This window comes from Excalfactoria chinensis, chromosome Z (assembly GCF_039878825.1).
Source record: "Excalfactoria chinensis isolate bCotChi1 chromosome Z, bCotChi1.hap2, whole genome shotgun sequence".
Taxonomy (NCBI): domain Eukaryota; kingdom Metazoa; phylum Chordata; class Aves; order Galliformes; family Phasianidae; genus Excalfactoria; species Excalfactoria chinensis.
In genome coordinates, this window is record NC_092857.1 from 54,126,247 (window position 1) to 54,142,823 (window position 16,577).

Sequence of the window (16,577 nt, forward strand, 5' to 3'; positions counted from 1 at the left end):
AAATTGACTAACTTGAAGGTTTTCAATTTATCTCTAAAAATTTCGTGTGACTAGCAGGAAAGAGAACAACTGGCAAAGGCTTTTCTTAACTAAAGCATGAAAACTTGTCAATGTCTATTGTCTCAAAAGAATTTACTGTTTCTGAAAAGGCACTGGTTTAGATAATGGAATCACAGCAGAATCAGGAAGCAGTATACATTTCTTTACAATTATGAGGAAGATCAGGCCCATGCTCTCCTTGTCAGTGCAGCTGGCACGGTGTGGCTTGTTGGTAGGTAGAAGAGCACGGAAAGTGGGACCTCCAGAGCAAATCAGCCAAATGGAGTAACTTTAGAGGGATCTCTGATTTGCCTGAACTGACAGTGGTGCTGCTGGCACTCAAATTATGTTATTTCTTTGAATTTTATGTCAGGATTTTTGGACACGGTAGTTCGAAAAGAAGAAAAAACAAACAAACAAACAAAAAACAAGATAAAAAAGCATAAGAAAAGACAAAGATGTGACTATTGAGCCACAGAAGGTGAAGGTCAAGAGAACCTATGTGAGATGAGGGAGATTTTCCTTGATAGTCTGTATTTCAGATTCGTAATATTCTTTCAAGTGATGGGAAGCCTTTTTCTTCACAGATGCTCAGTTTGATATTTGCACATTGGCCAAAGCCACAGTCTAATTAATTTCAGATATTTCAAAACAATGGTTTCTCATAAAGAGCCATTTAGGGTCTGTGGTTCACATTTAAAATGATAATCATTGTTGAGTCAGTAACATAAAACCTGTGCTTAAAAAGTGTGTAATGAAAATAATACTTTTCATCATCTCTGGACAACGATATAGCTAATAGGGCTTTTTCTTCCTCTAACGATATATGCTCTAGGATTGAAACCTCCTAAATATCTTCTCTTTGTTGGGTTTTCTCACACAAATCTGAACATCTGAAAACAATGATTTGTCATGGGAGACGTTTGGCAGCCTGAGCAAAGGTTTACTGTTTCTACTTTGCCTAAAATATTTACAGAGAAAAAAAATATCTGACATTCACAGTAAATCAGATGGCGTTTCAGGCCCCTGACAGGGCTCACGGAGGAAGTCTCGCTGAGAGGAGAAAAGGAGAGCCTCTGTACGGGGTGAAGTTTTGGTTGGGCACAGAAATGCGAGATCTCGAGGAAAAGGGGGAGCACAGAACGTGGCTGAAAGCACCCAGAGGTCGCCCGGGTCTGCCCTTCCACCTCCTCGCCTCTCCTGGGATGCCCGAGTGCCTCCAGCCCCTTCCCTCGGGGAAGAACCCTCCGGACGGTTCAGCCAGGCGGCACAGCCACACCTTCATGGCCTCCGCCTTTGTCTCGCGGCCTCCACCTCGACCTCCCCACACAGCCGAGCCCCGCGCGGGGGGCACAGCTCCTCGCCCCGCGGCTCCCCCAGCCGGGAAGGTGCGGGAAGGCGGCCCCGCACCCCCCTTCCTCCACCGCCGGCCTCCGCCCCGGGGCCTCGAGGCTCCGCGGGGGCGCCGGGAGCTCCGCGCCGGGGCCTGGCCGAGCCCGGGAAGGGGGCGAGCGGGGCCGGGGAGGGGGCGCGGAGCCCGCGGCGGGAGGGAAGGAGGAGGAGGAGCGGGGGAAGGGGGTGGTTTCTGCAGCCTCTGCTTTCTTCCCAGCTCCCTGAATGAGCGGCTCGCTCGTCCGGTTCCCACCAGGACTCCGCTGCTTGGGGAGATCGAGTGGGGGAGAATGGGAAAGCAGGTCTTGTCCTTAAATTATCATCTCTTTTTCTTACCTGTCGTGGAAAATGAGAGCCCACTGAGCAGACCTGAGGCTGCTCTGTACTGAGATAGACCAAGGGTTTGAGCCTCATTGCTTTGTGGTGGTGACCGTGGACTAAAGAAGTAACTTCCCCACTTCTCCTTTATCCTCTAAAAATCCTGTGGTCGTATGCAGTGCCTACACCAGCTCTTCAGCCCAAGCTGTAAGAAAATCCGCTGGGCTTGGAGAGAGCAGGGAGGCACTGACCTCTCTTCCCTTCCTTCACCAGGAGAAACACTCTAATTTCCAGTGGTAGAGAGTGAAGAAGTGAGTGGAGAAGCAAGACAAGGACTGCAGAGACAGCTTCTGCTTTGTGATAAATCCCCTCTGGCCTGCTGAGGCCAAGGAATGGAGAATAGCTGAATGAGAAGGGTGGTGGGAACTGGAAGAGAGATCAAGTTTTGGTTAGACTATGATGTCTCCTCATTTACAATGACAAGAAGGAAAAGCGCCCCACGGCCCAGGTTGCATTCTGCTTTCCTTCCTGTGGCCTGGGATGGCGTCAGGGTCCCACCTCCACCGGGAGCTGCAGTGTTGGTGATGGGCCACATGGGCTGGTACACAGGGAAGACTGATCCAGGCAGATGCTCGTGTTGCCCACAACTTCTCATAGCACTCAATTAAAAGCATGAAGTGAACCAAGAAAACCACAGCACAGCTGGAGGAGGTCCAGTTTTTTGAGATGGGATCACCCAGGCAGCAGGGAACTAGAGGGCCTGATGTCAGACAGGTGGGGATGTGTTTGTGGAGATGGGCATCAGCCACTCCTTGCCCCCCTTTCTAACAAGGAAGCAATTGTGGGTTCCCTTTGGCTAAAGAGGGTAAAGCAGTGAACTCTGAGAAGGTGCGATAAGGATTTCATGCCACAGTCCAGCTCCATTTGGGGCTTGGCCATGGCTCACCCAAACCTGAACTGGTCCGAGCCGCCAGGTCTCTGTCTCCCTGTCTTTTGCCTCCCATTCCTGCAGCTGGCACGGAGAGCTGTGTTTGGAAACAGGGGCTCTGGGCTGGTTTCAAACCCGCTGTCAGCAAAGCTCCAGGGACAACGAGGGGTGGAACAATAAGGGTAAGAGGCACTGGAGGAAAACCCCTCCTGCTCACTGCTGGAGATGCTATCTGGGCTTGCCAGAAACGTGCCTTGGAGTGGCGGATCAGACGCACCTATTTCTCCAGGCGTATTTTTCCTGGCTGCAGGTTTGCATCTTCCTGGAGGAGGGGGCTGTGGCACATGCTGCTGCAGGAGCTTGTGCCAGGGTGGTGAGCCTGAAGTGTCTTCCACATAGTGAGATAGGTACATTTTGGGGAAGGAGCCACCTGCGAAGTACGAGGACACTTTATTAACTGGTGAAAGTCCCCTTTTGAAGCATGGTTTAGAGTTCTGCATATGACTTCATCTCCAAGAGGTCTGGACAGAAAACGCAAAGGCTAATCTTAAGGCAAAAAAGAAAGAAAGAAAAAAAAAAAAGAAAAAAAGGAAAAAAAAAAAGGAAAGAAAAGAAAAGTGGTTGGAGATGCGTAAAACTAGGGTGGAGAAGCTTGGCTCGGGAGGCTGCCGATGCGAGGCTGCCTGTGAATTGGCAGCGCTAGGGGAAGTTTGGAACAATCACCCATATATTCTTTTATTGCAGCCTGTGCTGAGACTGGGGAGGCAAAGGGGAAAAAAGGGATTTTGGTCCCAGCCACTTTCCCCACTGCAGCCGACTCCGGGAGCCAGAGCGGAGGAGGTCTCCCCATTCTCTCCCCGGTTAATTGTTTAATTGGGGAACAATGCTCCTCTCGCGCCCGCCTGCCCCTCTCCGCGGGGCTGATGCCGGTGAGCGGAGGGACCCGCACGGGGCTCCCCGGCTCACGGGGGGCTACGGGACCCCTGCATTGCCCGCGGGGGCTGCGAGGCGCGGGGGCGGCGCGGAGCCGGGGTCTCTCCCGCGCCCAGCTGCTGGCTGCGGGAGTCTTGCAATCGCGAGGAGGCTCTGGTGGAGCCTGAGAACCCTCCTCTCGCCCAGCCAGCGCCCCTCCTCTGCAGCGCTGACGGTACAACGATATAATAATGATGGGTGGCTGAGGCTCGCATTTGAACTTGCATGCGAGCTCCGTGTGCCCGCAGCTCGGCGCGGCTCGCAGGCAGGTGCTCGCCGGTGGGAAGGGAGGGGAGGCTTGGGACGAAGGGAGACCCCCGGAACCAGCACCTCCTTCCAGCACCAACCAGGGAATTTACTCGTTCATGCGGCCACTGGGAACTCTGGACTAGCCTGGCCACCGCGTTGTGATTTTTTTGCATTCTCTGCAATACGCTACCTTTTAAGGTAACTATAACTCTTTTTAACGCGCTTTTCCCCCACCCCCTCCTTTACGTGTGGTCTCCGGCAAACACCTAGCGTGAGGTTTAAAGAGATCGTTTCGCTGTCGGTACCTGTAAGGACAAAGAGTTGAACGGCAAACCTTAAGAGGGAGAGGATAGTCATGATTGGTGAATTTTAACAACCTGGGGTAAGTTCAGCGACAGCCGGAGGAGCGGAGAAGGGATGCCCAGGCACCCAACGAAACCCCTCGGTGCAAAGAGGAGAACAAAGAGAACTGAGTGCCCCAGTAGAAGTCTTCGTACCGGTTGCTCGGGAAGGTAGAGCTGCACCTTGGTGTGCGATGGGGCACTTTCTCTCCGGGGAGAGAAAGAAGGAAGCTGTTTCCTACGGGTACTGCAGACACAAAGCGCTCGTGCAGCAGGAGCGGGGAATGGCCAGAAGGAACCTTTCCGGCCACCAGGTTTCCTTGCGTTGGAAAAGCGTGCGCTCAGCCTCCTCCGCCCTTGTGTGCTCCCCACCCCCCCCTTTTTTTTTTCTTCTCTCTTTTTTTTTTTTTTTTTTCCCCTTTCTTTCTCTTTTGTCTTTACATCTTTCTTCTTTTTTATTTTTTTATTTTTTTTTCCCCTTGTGTTTCTGGAACGCTGCTGGCAGGGCAGAGTGGGGCAGAGGCTCTCAGGTAGCAGCATCTGTTCGGAGGAGCGGGAGAACGGGCACCGTCCGAACCGCATTTCCATGACCGGGAGGGGCTGGCAGTGGGCGCGGAGAGAGACCACGGGGTCAGCGGAGCAAAACAACCCCTCTAAAGCCCACGGACGGCTCTCGGGGGCACGGGGCACTGCTTTCCCCCGCCGCCCCTCGGCTTTTCCCCTTTGTGTTACAAAGAAAGTGAGAGAGCATCGTGGAAGGAATTAAGGGAGTTCCGACGGCGGGAAAAAGAGGGTCTGTGTGTACGGTGGGTGGGTGAGGGGAGCTTGCCGGAGGGTCAGGCACCCACTGCAGGGGATGGGGCCCCGCGTACAACCTCTGTCCCTCCATCCGCCCCCACGAGCGGCCCCGAGGTGACTCCGCCACACAAAGGGGCGCCGGGGCGCGGGCCAGCCCTCTTTGTCCCACTTGTCACGTCCTCCCGGCCACCCCCATTCCCTTCGGGCACCGGGATTAAGCCCCTAAGGCTTTTTTTTTTCTTTCCGTTTTCTTCCCCCCCCCCCCCCCCCTTCTTTCTTTCTTTTCTTTTTTTCCTTTCTCCTTTTTAAAGGAATGAAACGTGTTGCAGAAACCCATCCCAGGACAACTAGAGTGTAAATGTTGGGTGGTTTTTCTTTCATTAAAAAAAAAAAAAAAAAGGTGTGGGGGGGGAGAGAGAAGGAAGTTTCCTTCCAAAAGGGGATGAGTAAGACTTGGCTGCGGGCGGGGAGCGCTGGCTGCGGCGGCGGGGCGGACCCTGGGGACGTGCTGATGGCCAGAGCGGGGGCAGCCGGCGGGGCTCACTAGCAGCGCGCTGAAACCACGCCCGGATCCCCCTCCCACGGGCGCCGAGAGCGGCCGCAGGGCCGTACCCTCGGCGGGGCCGGGAGGGGGTCCCGATGCCACCGGGTGCGGCCCCGCCGCTCTCGAGGAACTGGACGGGACGGGGCGCGGCGGCGGCAGCGTTATGGCGCCCCCTGGCGGCGGTCGGCGGCGGCGCTGACCGGCGGCGGGGCGGGGGGCTGCGTTTGTATGAGTGTTTAATTTCCCGCCAGCGGCCGTGCTCACGTTCGGGAAGAGAATGGAGAATGATAACGGGAATAAAATGGTCGCCGAGCGGCGGCGGGTGGGCGCGGTGTGACAGAAGGGCGGCACCGCGGTGAGGCGGGTCAGGGGACGGCGCCTTTCCCGCCTCCGGCGAGGGCTGGCGGTGCCGGGCGGGCCCGGGGCTGCTCCGAGTCAGCCGTCGGGGCACTGCTGGCGCAGCAGCAGTCGTCGTGTGCTTTGTTTCTGAGAGCCCCGCTTTTATGCCATGAAGGGTAGCGGATCCTGTGTTGGTAACGGCTTTCACAGAATGAGCCGTGCGCTCCGTCGGTGGAGAGGCGGACATGTTGTGTGAGCGCTTCAGTGCCCACCTCACGGTGGAGTGGCTGTCCCTGCCCGGCCTGTGCTCCTGCCCTTTGCACTGAGCGTACCCGGGGGAGCACGACCTCAGCTTCCCACTTCCCTGGTAGCTGGGGGTCAGCGCCTGGTGCGCTCAGCTCCACGTGGAGGTGCTGGGAGGTGGGCAGAGCTGAGCGAGGCTGAGCTGCCCTGCTTTACTCACACAGCTTCCTATACACCTCTGCAGCGCTGCCTTCCAGTCTTGAGCTGCTTCTGTCTTAAATTAGCACAGGCCTGGAAGGATGTCCTGAGGCAGCAGCAGGTTCCCCACAGCTGCCAGCATGGGGATCACCAGAATATGTTGTGTGCTGGTCAGTCTCCCATCTGTGCCCCTGTTTGGGGCTACGGACTCTACTGCTTGCCCTCCAGGGTGAGGGGAGTGCCCCTTTGGCCCTAGGTGAGGATACAGCAGATGCCCCACAGCCTTGGTGAAGGCCATAGGAGGACCTTTGGAAGTGATAACGGGCCCAGCAGATGACAGTGATGAGTTAGGTGGAAGCCAAGACAACCATGTGATGACCCAGTGTGCTGATTAATCACACGGGAGAGATGCAGTGAAACTAGCAAAGTCAATTAAACTGCACTTATAGTAAAGCTGCTGTGTATTGGTGCTTAACAGTCAGATGGCATGAAGGGACCAGAAGCCTGCCAGCAGAAAAGAAAGTGCACAGTCTTCAGAACAGACATCAGCTGAGAATGTCCCAGTGCCTGGTGCTCAGGAAAGAGTAGGAAAAGCACTGCATCTGGGATAGGACATTTCCAGCTTGCCTGGGCTGCACTGGAAAGTTATGCAGTTTACTGTTTTTCCCATTAGTAGGTACAGCAACTTTGAATTATGACTCTAGTGCCAGGTTCTCTTAGGTGTTTCCCCTCCCCTGCTCTCCCCCCCCCCCCCCCCCCCTTTTTTTTTTTCCCTTTAATTATTCTTTCTTCATGTGAACCTTATGTCATTATACAGGCAAAGAGGTTAAATGGGCAGAGACTACTTTCTTCATACTCAACATACAGCTCTGCATCTCGTACAGTTGCAGAGCATGTTCTCAGTCAATTGCAGCGTGACCTGAGAAGCTGCATATAACGCTTCTATAACACTGCTACCTCTAGGACAGTAGTTAATTTCTCATTTTTCCACTTTCAGGGAAACCTTTTGTATGGTGCATCTCAGTCTGTCCCACACCAGGACAGTTCACAGATTTCTTAACCTGGAATTAGAGAGACATGATGTTCTCCCATCTGGTTAAATTAAAATAGCATTGGTGTGAGATCAAGCTTGCACTGTAAACTAAACACAAGCTGGAATCTGATCAGAACTTACTGCTCCTATGACTCTTTGCTGTTGTGGGGGAAGGAGCAGTGCCTGCAAAAATAAGAGCTCTGTTCTCTCCCAGAAAGGAGAACCCCCACTGTTAGTTTTCAGAGATGTAAAGTTTATCAGGGACGTGGTGCCTTTTGCATAAAGCTCAGAGCTGCATCCAGTTGGGAAATGTGATGCAAATGACTGCTGTGACTCAGGCTGTGTGCAGCAGCTCCAAACGAAGTGGACCAGTCCAGTTGGACTCCTGCCAGTGGGCAACCCGAGTGTGGTCACATGAAGTAAGATGATTTTTTTATTATTATTATTTTTTTTTTTTTTTAACAGGAGGTGGAAATTAAACACTTTCTCAAATAGTGCAGCCTTCAGTTGGCAGGACTTTCTTGCTGTGTCTCTAGTGTTATGGCTTTCTCTTCCTCTAGGTATAGCAACACCAAGGGACTGGAAAGAGTTTGGCTGCTTAGTGCATACTTAATGCTGCAGCCAGCCAGCAGAGGCTTTTGTAGAGGGCAGGACCAGAAATACAAACCACTCTTAGAGCAAAGATTTTGTTGCAGGAGTAGCCCCATCTGATCACAGTGTCCTGAGTGACTGAGGTACTGGTTGCTGGTTGGCTCCTCTGCCTCACAGGCTGCTCCTGAGGGAGATTGGTGCATGCCTGGGAAGGCCCATGTGCTCCTTCCAGTCTGGACTGCCCGTTGGGGCTAGGCTGGGTGTTGCTGTTTGCATCTGCCCGCAGTTTCTCAGACTGGGTAGCAGGGCAATTTCATGTTTAATTCTGGCAGCTGTCATAGAGCAGCACTTCGTAACCTGTTTATAGGAACCCATGGAGGACCACACTGTGAAAACTCTCATGCATGGTGTGTTGCATGGCAGTTGTGCTCATGATGCTCATGAACCCAAGAGTTGAACCCCTTCTCCCAGCATTTTTCATTGCTTAGAGGCTTCATGGTGAAAGAGATTTAGAAAATTGAGTGAGAGGAGATTTTTGAAGTGCTGGGTGGGGATTTTTGGCAGGTGTCTCATATTAAGCTCTGTGCTCATGTACAGTACCTTTCTTTTTTTTTCTTTTTTTTTCTTTTTTTTCTTCTTTTTTTGTTTGGTTTGGGTTTGTTTTCTTTGTTTTTTTTTTTTTTTGAGCTGTGTGAGTTATTACAATAGCAGATATAATTTCATCAATCCTCATCACAAGGCCATGTCAAGATCCCATCCCAACCATGAATACTCTAATGGTTTGGTACCATCTGGTTCTCAGTAGCCACAAGGTGTCTTGGAGTCCATCTCTCTCTAGTTGTCTTTTCTGCTTTTGCATTTCATTTTGAGTATATGTGTCTTTTTGTGCTCAGTGGCTGAAAGCTGAAGATGTTTTTACAATAAGATTCCTCAAACTGTGTTAAGAATGCTGCTACCAGCATCGTGCTGGAGACATGGCACTCTGCGTTTGTGTGCAAGGTGGGCACGTACAAGAAGGTGAGATCTTTCATATACCAACTGCAGCTGGTTCTCAGCAGCTCTGCAGATAATTGGCAGGTCTAGTGAAATTACCCATATGTGGGACTGGTTGTCACGGTACTTCAGTGAGCTTCTGGGGACACAAGACCTTGCATGGGTATATGTTGTCCATTGACATAGGGGCAGCTACTGCAGAGGAGCGTGCAACCCACCCTGCTTAAGTTCTGCATACCTGTCTTCCTGGAAAGTCATTTGTTCTTTTTCCATTGTGAATTTCTTTCATCCCATTGTCCAGTTCCCTTGTTTCTGGTCTCAAAAGCCATGGTTGCCTACTGAGAAAGAAGGGGTGTGGAGTGTATGGGTGAACATGAAAACAGGATAATTGTAAGTAGTTTGTTCTAGATTTCTGTTTAGCTATTGATGCAGCCAGTGTGTGACACGTGGGAAACACATGTGGATAGAACAGCTCGCAAGGTCTGGAACTACCTCGTCTTCAGAAAGGCCAGAGCTTTTGCATTCACCATATTATTTGGTTGAAGAACACTGTAGATGTCCTTTGTGTGCTGCCTTCATGGTACTTGTGTTGCTGCAGGAGCTAGCTGGCAATGGCCTGGGTGTTTTACAGCGGTTTCAGGACACAAAGATGCTTGAAGCATCTTCTGGTTTGTGCACATCTGCAGGCTCACAGTGACCTCTCATTTTGTGAGATGTTGTGTAATAGCAGGGATCACTTGAGTATTTATCAGAGAAAACATGTGGCTGCCTTTGTTTGAAAACTGTCCCACTGAATTCAAAGCACTCTGATGTCTGCAGCACTTACCTAGTGCAACCTTCTAACTCCTGACAGTGCTCTATGGAGGCATAGTAATCTGAGGTACAGTATAGGTTTTTGAGGTTAGATGTGAAATAAACACCTGTGTGTACTCCATTTGCAAGTTTGTTTGTATAACCTGGGAGAAGGATAAAACCAGCTATCTAGTGTTCGAGTCCTCAGAAAAAGCTTAGTGGGGGATGGGGCTCAAACTGAGTAAAGTCAGAGATGTCTTGGTTCTTGTTTGGGACTTGCTCATAAAAAGTGCAATTTCTGTGAAGTTCGTATTGCCAAATCAGTGATATCACATCGTGCTGTGAGCTCTGTCAAATGGATGAAGCAGAGATGAGGCGTCTTTGGCAGCGTGCAGCCTGCTCCATGGAAAGCAGCTGTATTCTTTCCTCCACGCCCTGGGAATAGGTTGCAGCGTATGTTTCCCAGTGCAACCAGCCAGCCCTGGCCATCTGCATACAGGGAATGAAAATGGCTTGGATTTTCAGCCCTTTTGGGTGGGAATTTTGAGCATGATGCTGTTATATTAGAGATTGCCTCATCGGAAAGTCTTCATTAGAGATGTTTTGCGTCTTTTCTGAACCATTCAGTCCTTACAGGTCAGATGCCAATTCACACAGATTCATGTGAAGTGTGGGCTGCAGCTGTTATCAGTGTAGGGAAATTTCCTGGAGTTGATCACATCATCAGTAATTTTCTGAAGAAGTTACTCTGCGTGTTTCACTTTCGTGTTCAGCATAGCTTATGGAGGTCTGTGGGTGTATTAGTTAAGGCTTTAACCCTACAACATTATACATAGATGCTAAGTAAGTAAAATGCTCATGTAAAAAACGGCAGAAAATGTACATGTAATCCATAGCAATAACACAGATCTGTTTAATCCCTTTTTTGCTGTTCAGCTGTAATCTATCTTAGTGTTCACATTTCTTGCCTATTTCCGAGCCAGGCAGTGTATTCTGACAGCAGTATCAGGAAACTCACTGGTCTGTGATTTAAAACTTTTCAAGGGCATTTGACAGATCATTGCTGGGAGCTATTACTTATGATGCCTCAGTAGTGCATATGTATAACTGTGTGGGGAAGGGACTGTTTATAAAAGCATGGTGGTGGTGGTGGGTCAGTTGCTAGACTGACTGACCTTAGTGGTCTTTTCCAACCTTTATGGTTCCGTGTTTCCAATAGTTGACATTGATGGGAATTGTGATGCTTTTGCTAGAAGGCTTCTTAAGTTTGCGGGATAATTGCAGATGTGTAGTTAGCAACTGGGATGAAAATGAGAACTTATATAATACATTGCATATTCACAATGCTATGTGTTATATATGTTTTCAGCTGTTAGAACATGGAGCCTGTAAAAGAAGTGATAAGCAAACAAAGGGGATTGACACGTTTACTGCAGACTCAATAAACTTAAATTTACTATGGATTGGTGTTTTATAGTCATTAGAATCTATATTACATTGCCATTATAGTAAATTTTCACTATGAGATAATATGTATAGCAGTTCTAAAAGCAGGATGTTTGTAGATGGAAAGTGTCATAGTGCAGATGTTGATTCACACTCAGAATTCATGAAGTTATTGTGGGAACCTCTTTTCAAACTAAAGTTGTTTGCCGATGCTAATTGATAGGGCAGTCTGTGTTACCAATGCAGAGCTTCCTGGAGGCTGCATCTGAATTGGCAGCTGAACAGGAGGAAGAAGTCATCACTGTTGTACTTAAGGACTGCTGTTGCTTTCTGGGATTAGATTTAAAACAGTGTGTGAAATGGAAAAAGATCATAATATTCACTGTCCTGCTGAACATCATTTTGAACAACATTTTTTGAGCTCAAGACTGTTTCTAGTATCAACCAGATGAATAGAGTTGTACTGACTTGCTACACTTCATAAGGACTCGATGTTATACTAACCACTTATTCTGTTTCTCTTTATTTATAGGTCAAAATGTTGTTAAATATAAAAAGCATCATATGGATGTGCTCTACGTTAGCTATAACATATATGCTACCTAAAGGTAAGTCCGTTATACATGGAATTATTTATTAAAATTCATTCCAATGACAGCAGGATCCAGCATGGTCCAATTGATAAAGTATTTCCCAGGACCAGAGAACTGTGTTTTCTGATTTTATCTCTGCCACTCTTTGCTGTACGGTGTAACTAACTTTGTTCCTGTTTTCTCCCTTTTGCCAACTGATTTACATAGAAAACTTGTGGTGGGTGAGCATGTTTTTGGCAAGGTTTTTACACATCTATTTATGCCTCCTGAGGTTAGTCAGTGCCATTACTATAATTCAAGTAATGATAAGACAGTGTGATAATGTGATAAAGGCATTACAAAGCATAAAACGAAACAGCTTCCCTTCTTCAAATGTTCAGGAATGTGACTTAACTGCTTTAACCTCTGCTTGTGAAATGTTGGACCTGTTTGTCAGATACATCTCACACCTTCACTTGGCATGGCCCACAGACGAGTTCCCCTGCATGGGTGAAGTGGAGACTACTTGGTGGGGGGGGGGTGTGAGGAATAATTTTGGTGAAAGGCAGACAGCTGTCATGGGGACTTCAGCAGTGAGCAGTGCTGGTGCATGAGAGCAAGAGTAGCTTGCTGCTACAGATCTAGTCAGGCTGCAGAGGTGGCAAATTAACTGGGGGAGTCTTGGGTCTACAGGAACAGCAGTTCTGTACACCTACCAGTCAGATTCCAATGCATGCACTCATGTAATTGATGCAACAGCAATCTTATGAGTTTGTGTGTCTCTGACACTCACTATATTCAGGGGGAAAAGTGCCACATACAAGTGAGATATGGAGGAACCAAGTGCCCCAGTCTCTGCCTGCCTCTGTGACAACTGAAGAATGAGCCTAGGGGGACATTCTTGTGGGGTGGGCAGTGAGTGCCAGACCCTCTACTGTTGGGGCTGCTGTATGCCAAGCTGGTTGCAAGCTGTGGTGAGCTCCTGGCTGCTGGGGCCTGGAGCAGGAACATCTTAAAGCAGCTGCCTGTCTTAGCTTTGGATAGAAAGTGGGAGCCCTGTTTACTTCTTATGGTAATTACACTTTAATGTTGAAGTGTATATTCATATATGATTGCTGTGGTTTGAAACTTTTGACTCAAAATTAGTAGGGAGCAGGTCCTTGCAGCAGCTGCAGACTCTGAAAATTTGGACAATAGTTTTCCCAAGCCTCAAATTAAGACAATTTTTATTCTACTTTTTTCTTCTTGGAAGCCTCTGGAAAATCAAGTATACTCTTAACACTTCCTCCCATCCCTGCCCTCTCCCCCCTCCCCCCCATGGTAGCTCTTCTACTGTGTCTAGCAAAGTTCTTATTTAGGTAGTTCTTCCTGTAAGATAAAAACTGTTGTGCTTAGTGTTGACTTTAGAAGAAAAGGTGGTGGGCTTTTTTTTCTTTTTCTTCACTCAGGTTGCAAGCACTGTCCTTCACTGTTTTCTGTCATCACTTCATCCTTAAATCTTGTTTTGTTTCTCCATTCTTTGCTAAACACACAGCAGACCAAGACAATTAGAAGACATTCTCAGAGACAATAGACTCAAAGCTTCAGGGAAGGGCAAGGAGCTAAAACTAAGCTTCCATTTTCTCATTCATTGAGGGCTGAGACTCATTTGGTTATTAAATGCCAAGCTTTTTTTTTTTTTCCTTCCCATTTTTACTCAGTAAAATGTCTGTAAATGAATACTGATGTATAGCTCTTGGGTCTGCAGGTACTTAATTAATTGTTCATATGAAATATTATGGAAGGCAAAGCAAGTGATTATCAGAAGAGGTCATGGAATAACAGTACCAGTTTACATAGGGAACTTAAAACTTTGTTAAGTTGTAGCATGATTAGTCAGCTTTAAAACTGAGTAACTGCTAGTACATCGCTCACATGATGAGAGGCATGAAGTTAAGATTTTACCTGGTAATCAACCTTTTGATGAAGAGTATGTAAGAAGAGAATAAGCGAGACAAATCAATATGACATTGTATATAAAGGTGACATTTCTGTTACAACTTATTGAAAATCTGATCATGTTTATTTAGGGCATAATTCAATGGTCAGTCTAATCTCATACATCATTTAGCACTACATGGGGTAGTTCTGCCCCTTCTCCATACACTGGTGCTGGCTGACATGTTTTTCTTTGTGTTGACAGTATTTATGGGGATATACGTCCAGCTGAGTCAGGTAAATGACGTGTCTGAAAGACATCAGATAACCCTTTTTGCAAGTTAGTTTTCAGCTGTATTAGATCTTTGATCTGCCTCGCTGATTTATGCAATTGCTTGAACTGATAGAATTAGGGAACTGGGAGTGCATTGGTGTCTGTGGAGAAGTGAGAATGACTGGTAGAACAAGGGATGACACCATTAGGTGCCCCTCAACTTACTCCACCTTTCATCACCTCTGAAATGGTTTATTAATGGTTCACATAACTTCCAGAAATAGAATTTCAATAACACAATCAAATTGTCTGTGAATGTGCTGGTATGGTCATCTCAGGAACATAGACCAAGTTCTGACCTGTCTTTATTCACTTGAAACTTTTGGAAGAAGTACAGAAAAACCCTTGTGTTCCTAGAAATGCATTGTGGATTTAATGAGTTTTATTTTTGAAGCTGAAACTCATACTTTAGCCACAGAGATTCTCAAATGTGAAATTCTTCAGAATATGGCCATGCTGAAGAGGACATAAATGAGGTAAACTTTAATGTGAATCAATCCAATAGAGTATGGGCTTGATCAATATCTTTCAGTTTTGTAGAAATATTAGTACGTTTATGTAAGAACTTTTCTGAGGATGAGTATTGCAAGGTCACAGACAAACCTCCCCAGTCCTGCTGTTTAGAACAAAAAGAAAGAAAGAAAGAAAAAAACATAAAAAAATCTGTATTTGTATTTCGAAAAGTTAGACAGGAATTTCTTACATTTCAATTTTTTGTTATTTTTTTTTCCCTAAATCCTGAATTTGATTGCAAAATCGATGCCTTGAAATCTTTTGTGAAACACATATTTCTCTGCTTCCTGTTTGCAAAATGGGTTTGGTGAACCATATGGATTAATTGAGTAGTCACTTGCCTATGATTAATTGCAGCGTTTACTTTTGGGGAAAACTGTTATGAAAGCTTAGAATCATTCTTTTGAAGCTCATATGGGAAATTTGTCAAAATCAGCAATTATTTTATGAAAGAAATAAACTTTGGCAAGTTGTCCTTTTCTGCTAGGAAAAATGTTTTGTTGAAAACTTTAAACATCAATTGAGAATACCAGTGTTTGAAAATGTGTATTGTTTAGAAGATAACCTTACAATCCGGTCTGTGCAGCACTGTTCTTTTAATCATCTGTCATTCAGTCTGATGTTTCATTTTGGCATCACTGATTCAGCTGCTTACAGGAGCATCTTCCTGAGCACTTCCTTTCCTCTTCCAGTGTCTCCAAAAGGGTTTCTCTGGATGTTCCCCCAAACACTCCTTTCTAAAAAACAAGCAAACAAAGTTCTTAATTCTGGAATCCAAGAGATTTATTAGGTTATAGAGTCACAGAATCATCAAGTCTGGAAAAACCATCAAGATCATCTAGACCAACCATCCACCTACCACCAGTATTGCCTTACTAAAGTATGTCCCTTAGTTCAACATCTAAACATTTCTTGAACACATCCAGTGTCGTGACTCCACCACCTCCCTGGGCAGCCTGTGCCAGCACTTGGCCATGCTTTGATAGAACTCTTCCCTAGTATACAACCTGAACCTTCTCTGATGCAACTTGAGGCCATTCCCCCTTGTCCTATTGCTGGTTATATGGGAGAAGAAGCTGACCCCCATCTTGCCACGGCCTCCTTTCAAGAGACTGTAGAGTGTGTTAAAGCCTTCCCTGAGCCTTCTTCAGGCTGAACAATCCCAGTTCCCTCAGCCACTCCTCACGAGACTTGTGCTCCAGACTCCTCACCATTTTCACTGCACTTCTTTGGACACTTCAGCGCCTTGATGTTTTTCTTCTAGTGAGGGGCCCAAAACTGAACACAGCACTCAAGTTGAAGCCTCACTAGAACTGAGTACAGGGAGATGATCACCTCCCTGCTCATTCAAGTGCAAAACTGAAGCTTAATTGAAGAAAAAGATTATAAGCACAAAGTTTTCTGTGTTCACCACTAAGTATTATTCCTGCCTTTATTTTCTCTTCCATTCTCATCTGTTTGAATGGTCACATTCATAAATACCTAGCATATTTGCATGGTTTGCTCCTTAGATTTTATGTAGCAACAGAAGTATTTTTCCGTAGAGAACTGAGAATGCCTTTGCATGACTTATTTAAGGCTTGAAATACTTAGAAGGCATTTTTTGAATAGGAGGGCAGCAGGAAATAAGGCGTAAACTTCTGGGGTCGCGGGAGTGCCCTTCCAAAAGACCTTTGCTATTTACTATGGTGTGTGTGAAGAATTAATGACAGAAGTTCATGAGCATACCTGCTCCTGGCCTACCATTTACTCATTTTGAACTAGGTGGTGTTACAGTTCTGTAGTTTACAAGCTGGACCCTGTGATTATGATCATTGTTGAAGTTTACCTCACTCATTATAAGCTACTATTTATCATGTCATGAATAAGTGTGCTTTCATGAAAGCCCTATAATTCAGAAGAGAATACAAACACCCTAGGCTACAGTATGTGACATTGTCTTTTTGAAGGTATATAAAGAATATAAATCAATTTGGCATATCATGTTAATATTATGTATGTGCTATAAAACACGTATGATTACTT

General features: G+C 46.9%; 1 protein-coding gene across 3 annotated transcripts in view; it reads left to right on the plus strand.

Moving 5' to 3' along the window:
• The first annotated feature begins 3,826 nt into the window (after window positions 1-3,826).
• Window positions 3,827-16,577, plus strand: part of VCAN (versican) — a 104,620-nt gene continuing 91,869 nt past the window's right edge. For 2 of the 3 annotated variants that reach the window (XM_072360342.1, XM_072360343.1), the window contains exons 1-2: window positions 3,827-4,096; window positions 11,749-11,824. In XM_072360342.1, the coding sequence (XP_072216443.1) occupies window positions 11,755-11,824 (70 nt within the window). In that variant the 5' untranslated portion in view covers window positions 3,827-4,096; window positions 11,749-11,754. Of the gene's footprint in view, window positions 4,097-7,721; window positions 7,814-11,748; window positions 11,825-16,577 lie in introns of those variants that run through there. The other variant, XM_072360344.1, reaches the window with a different exon arrangement.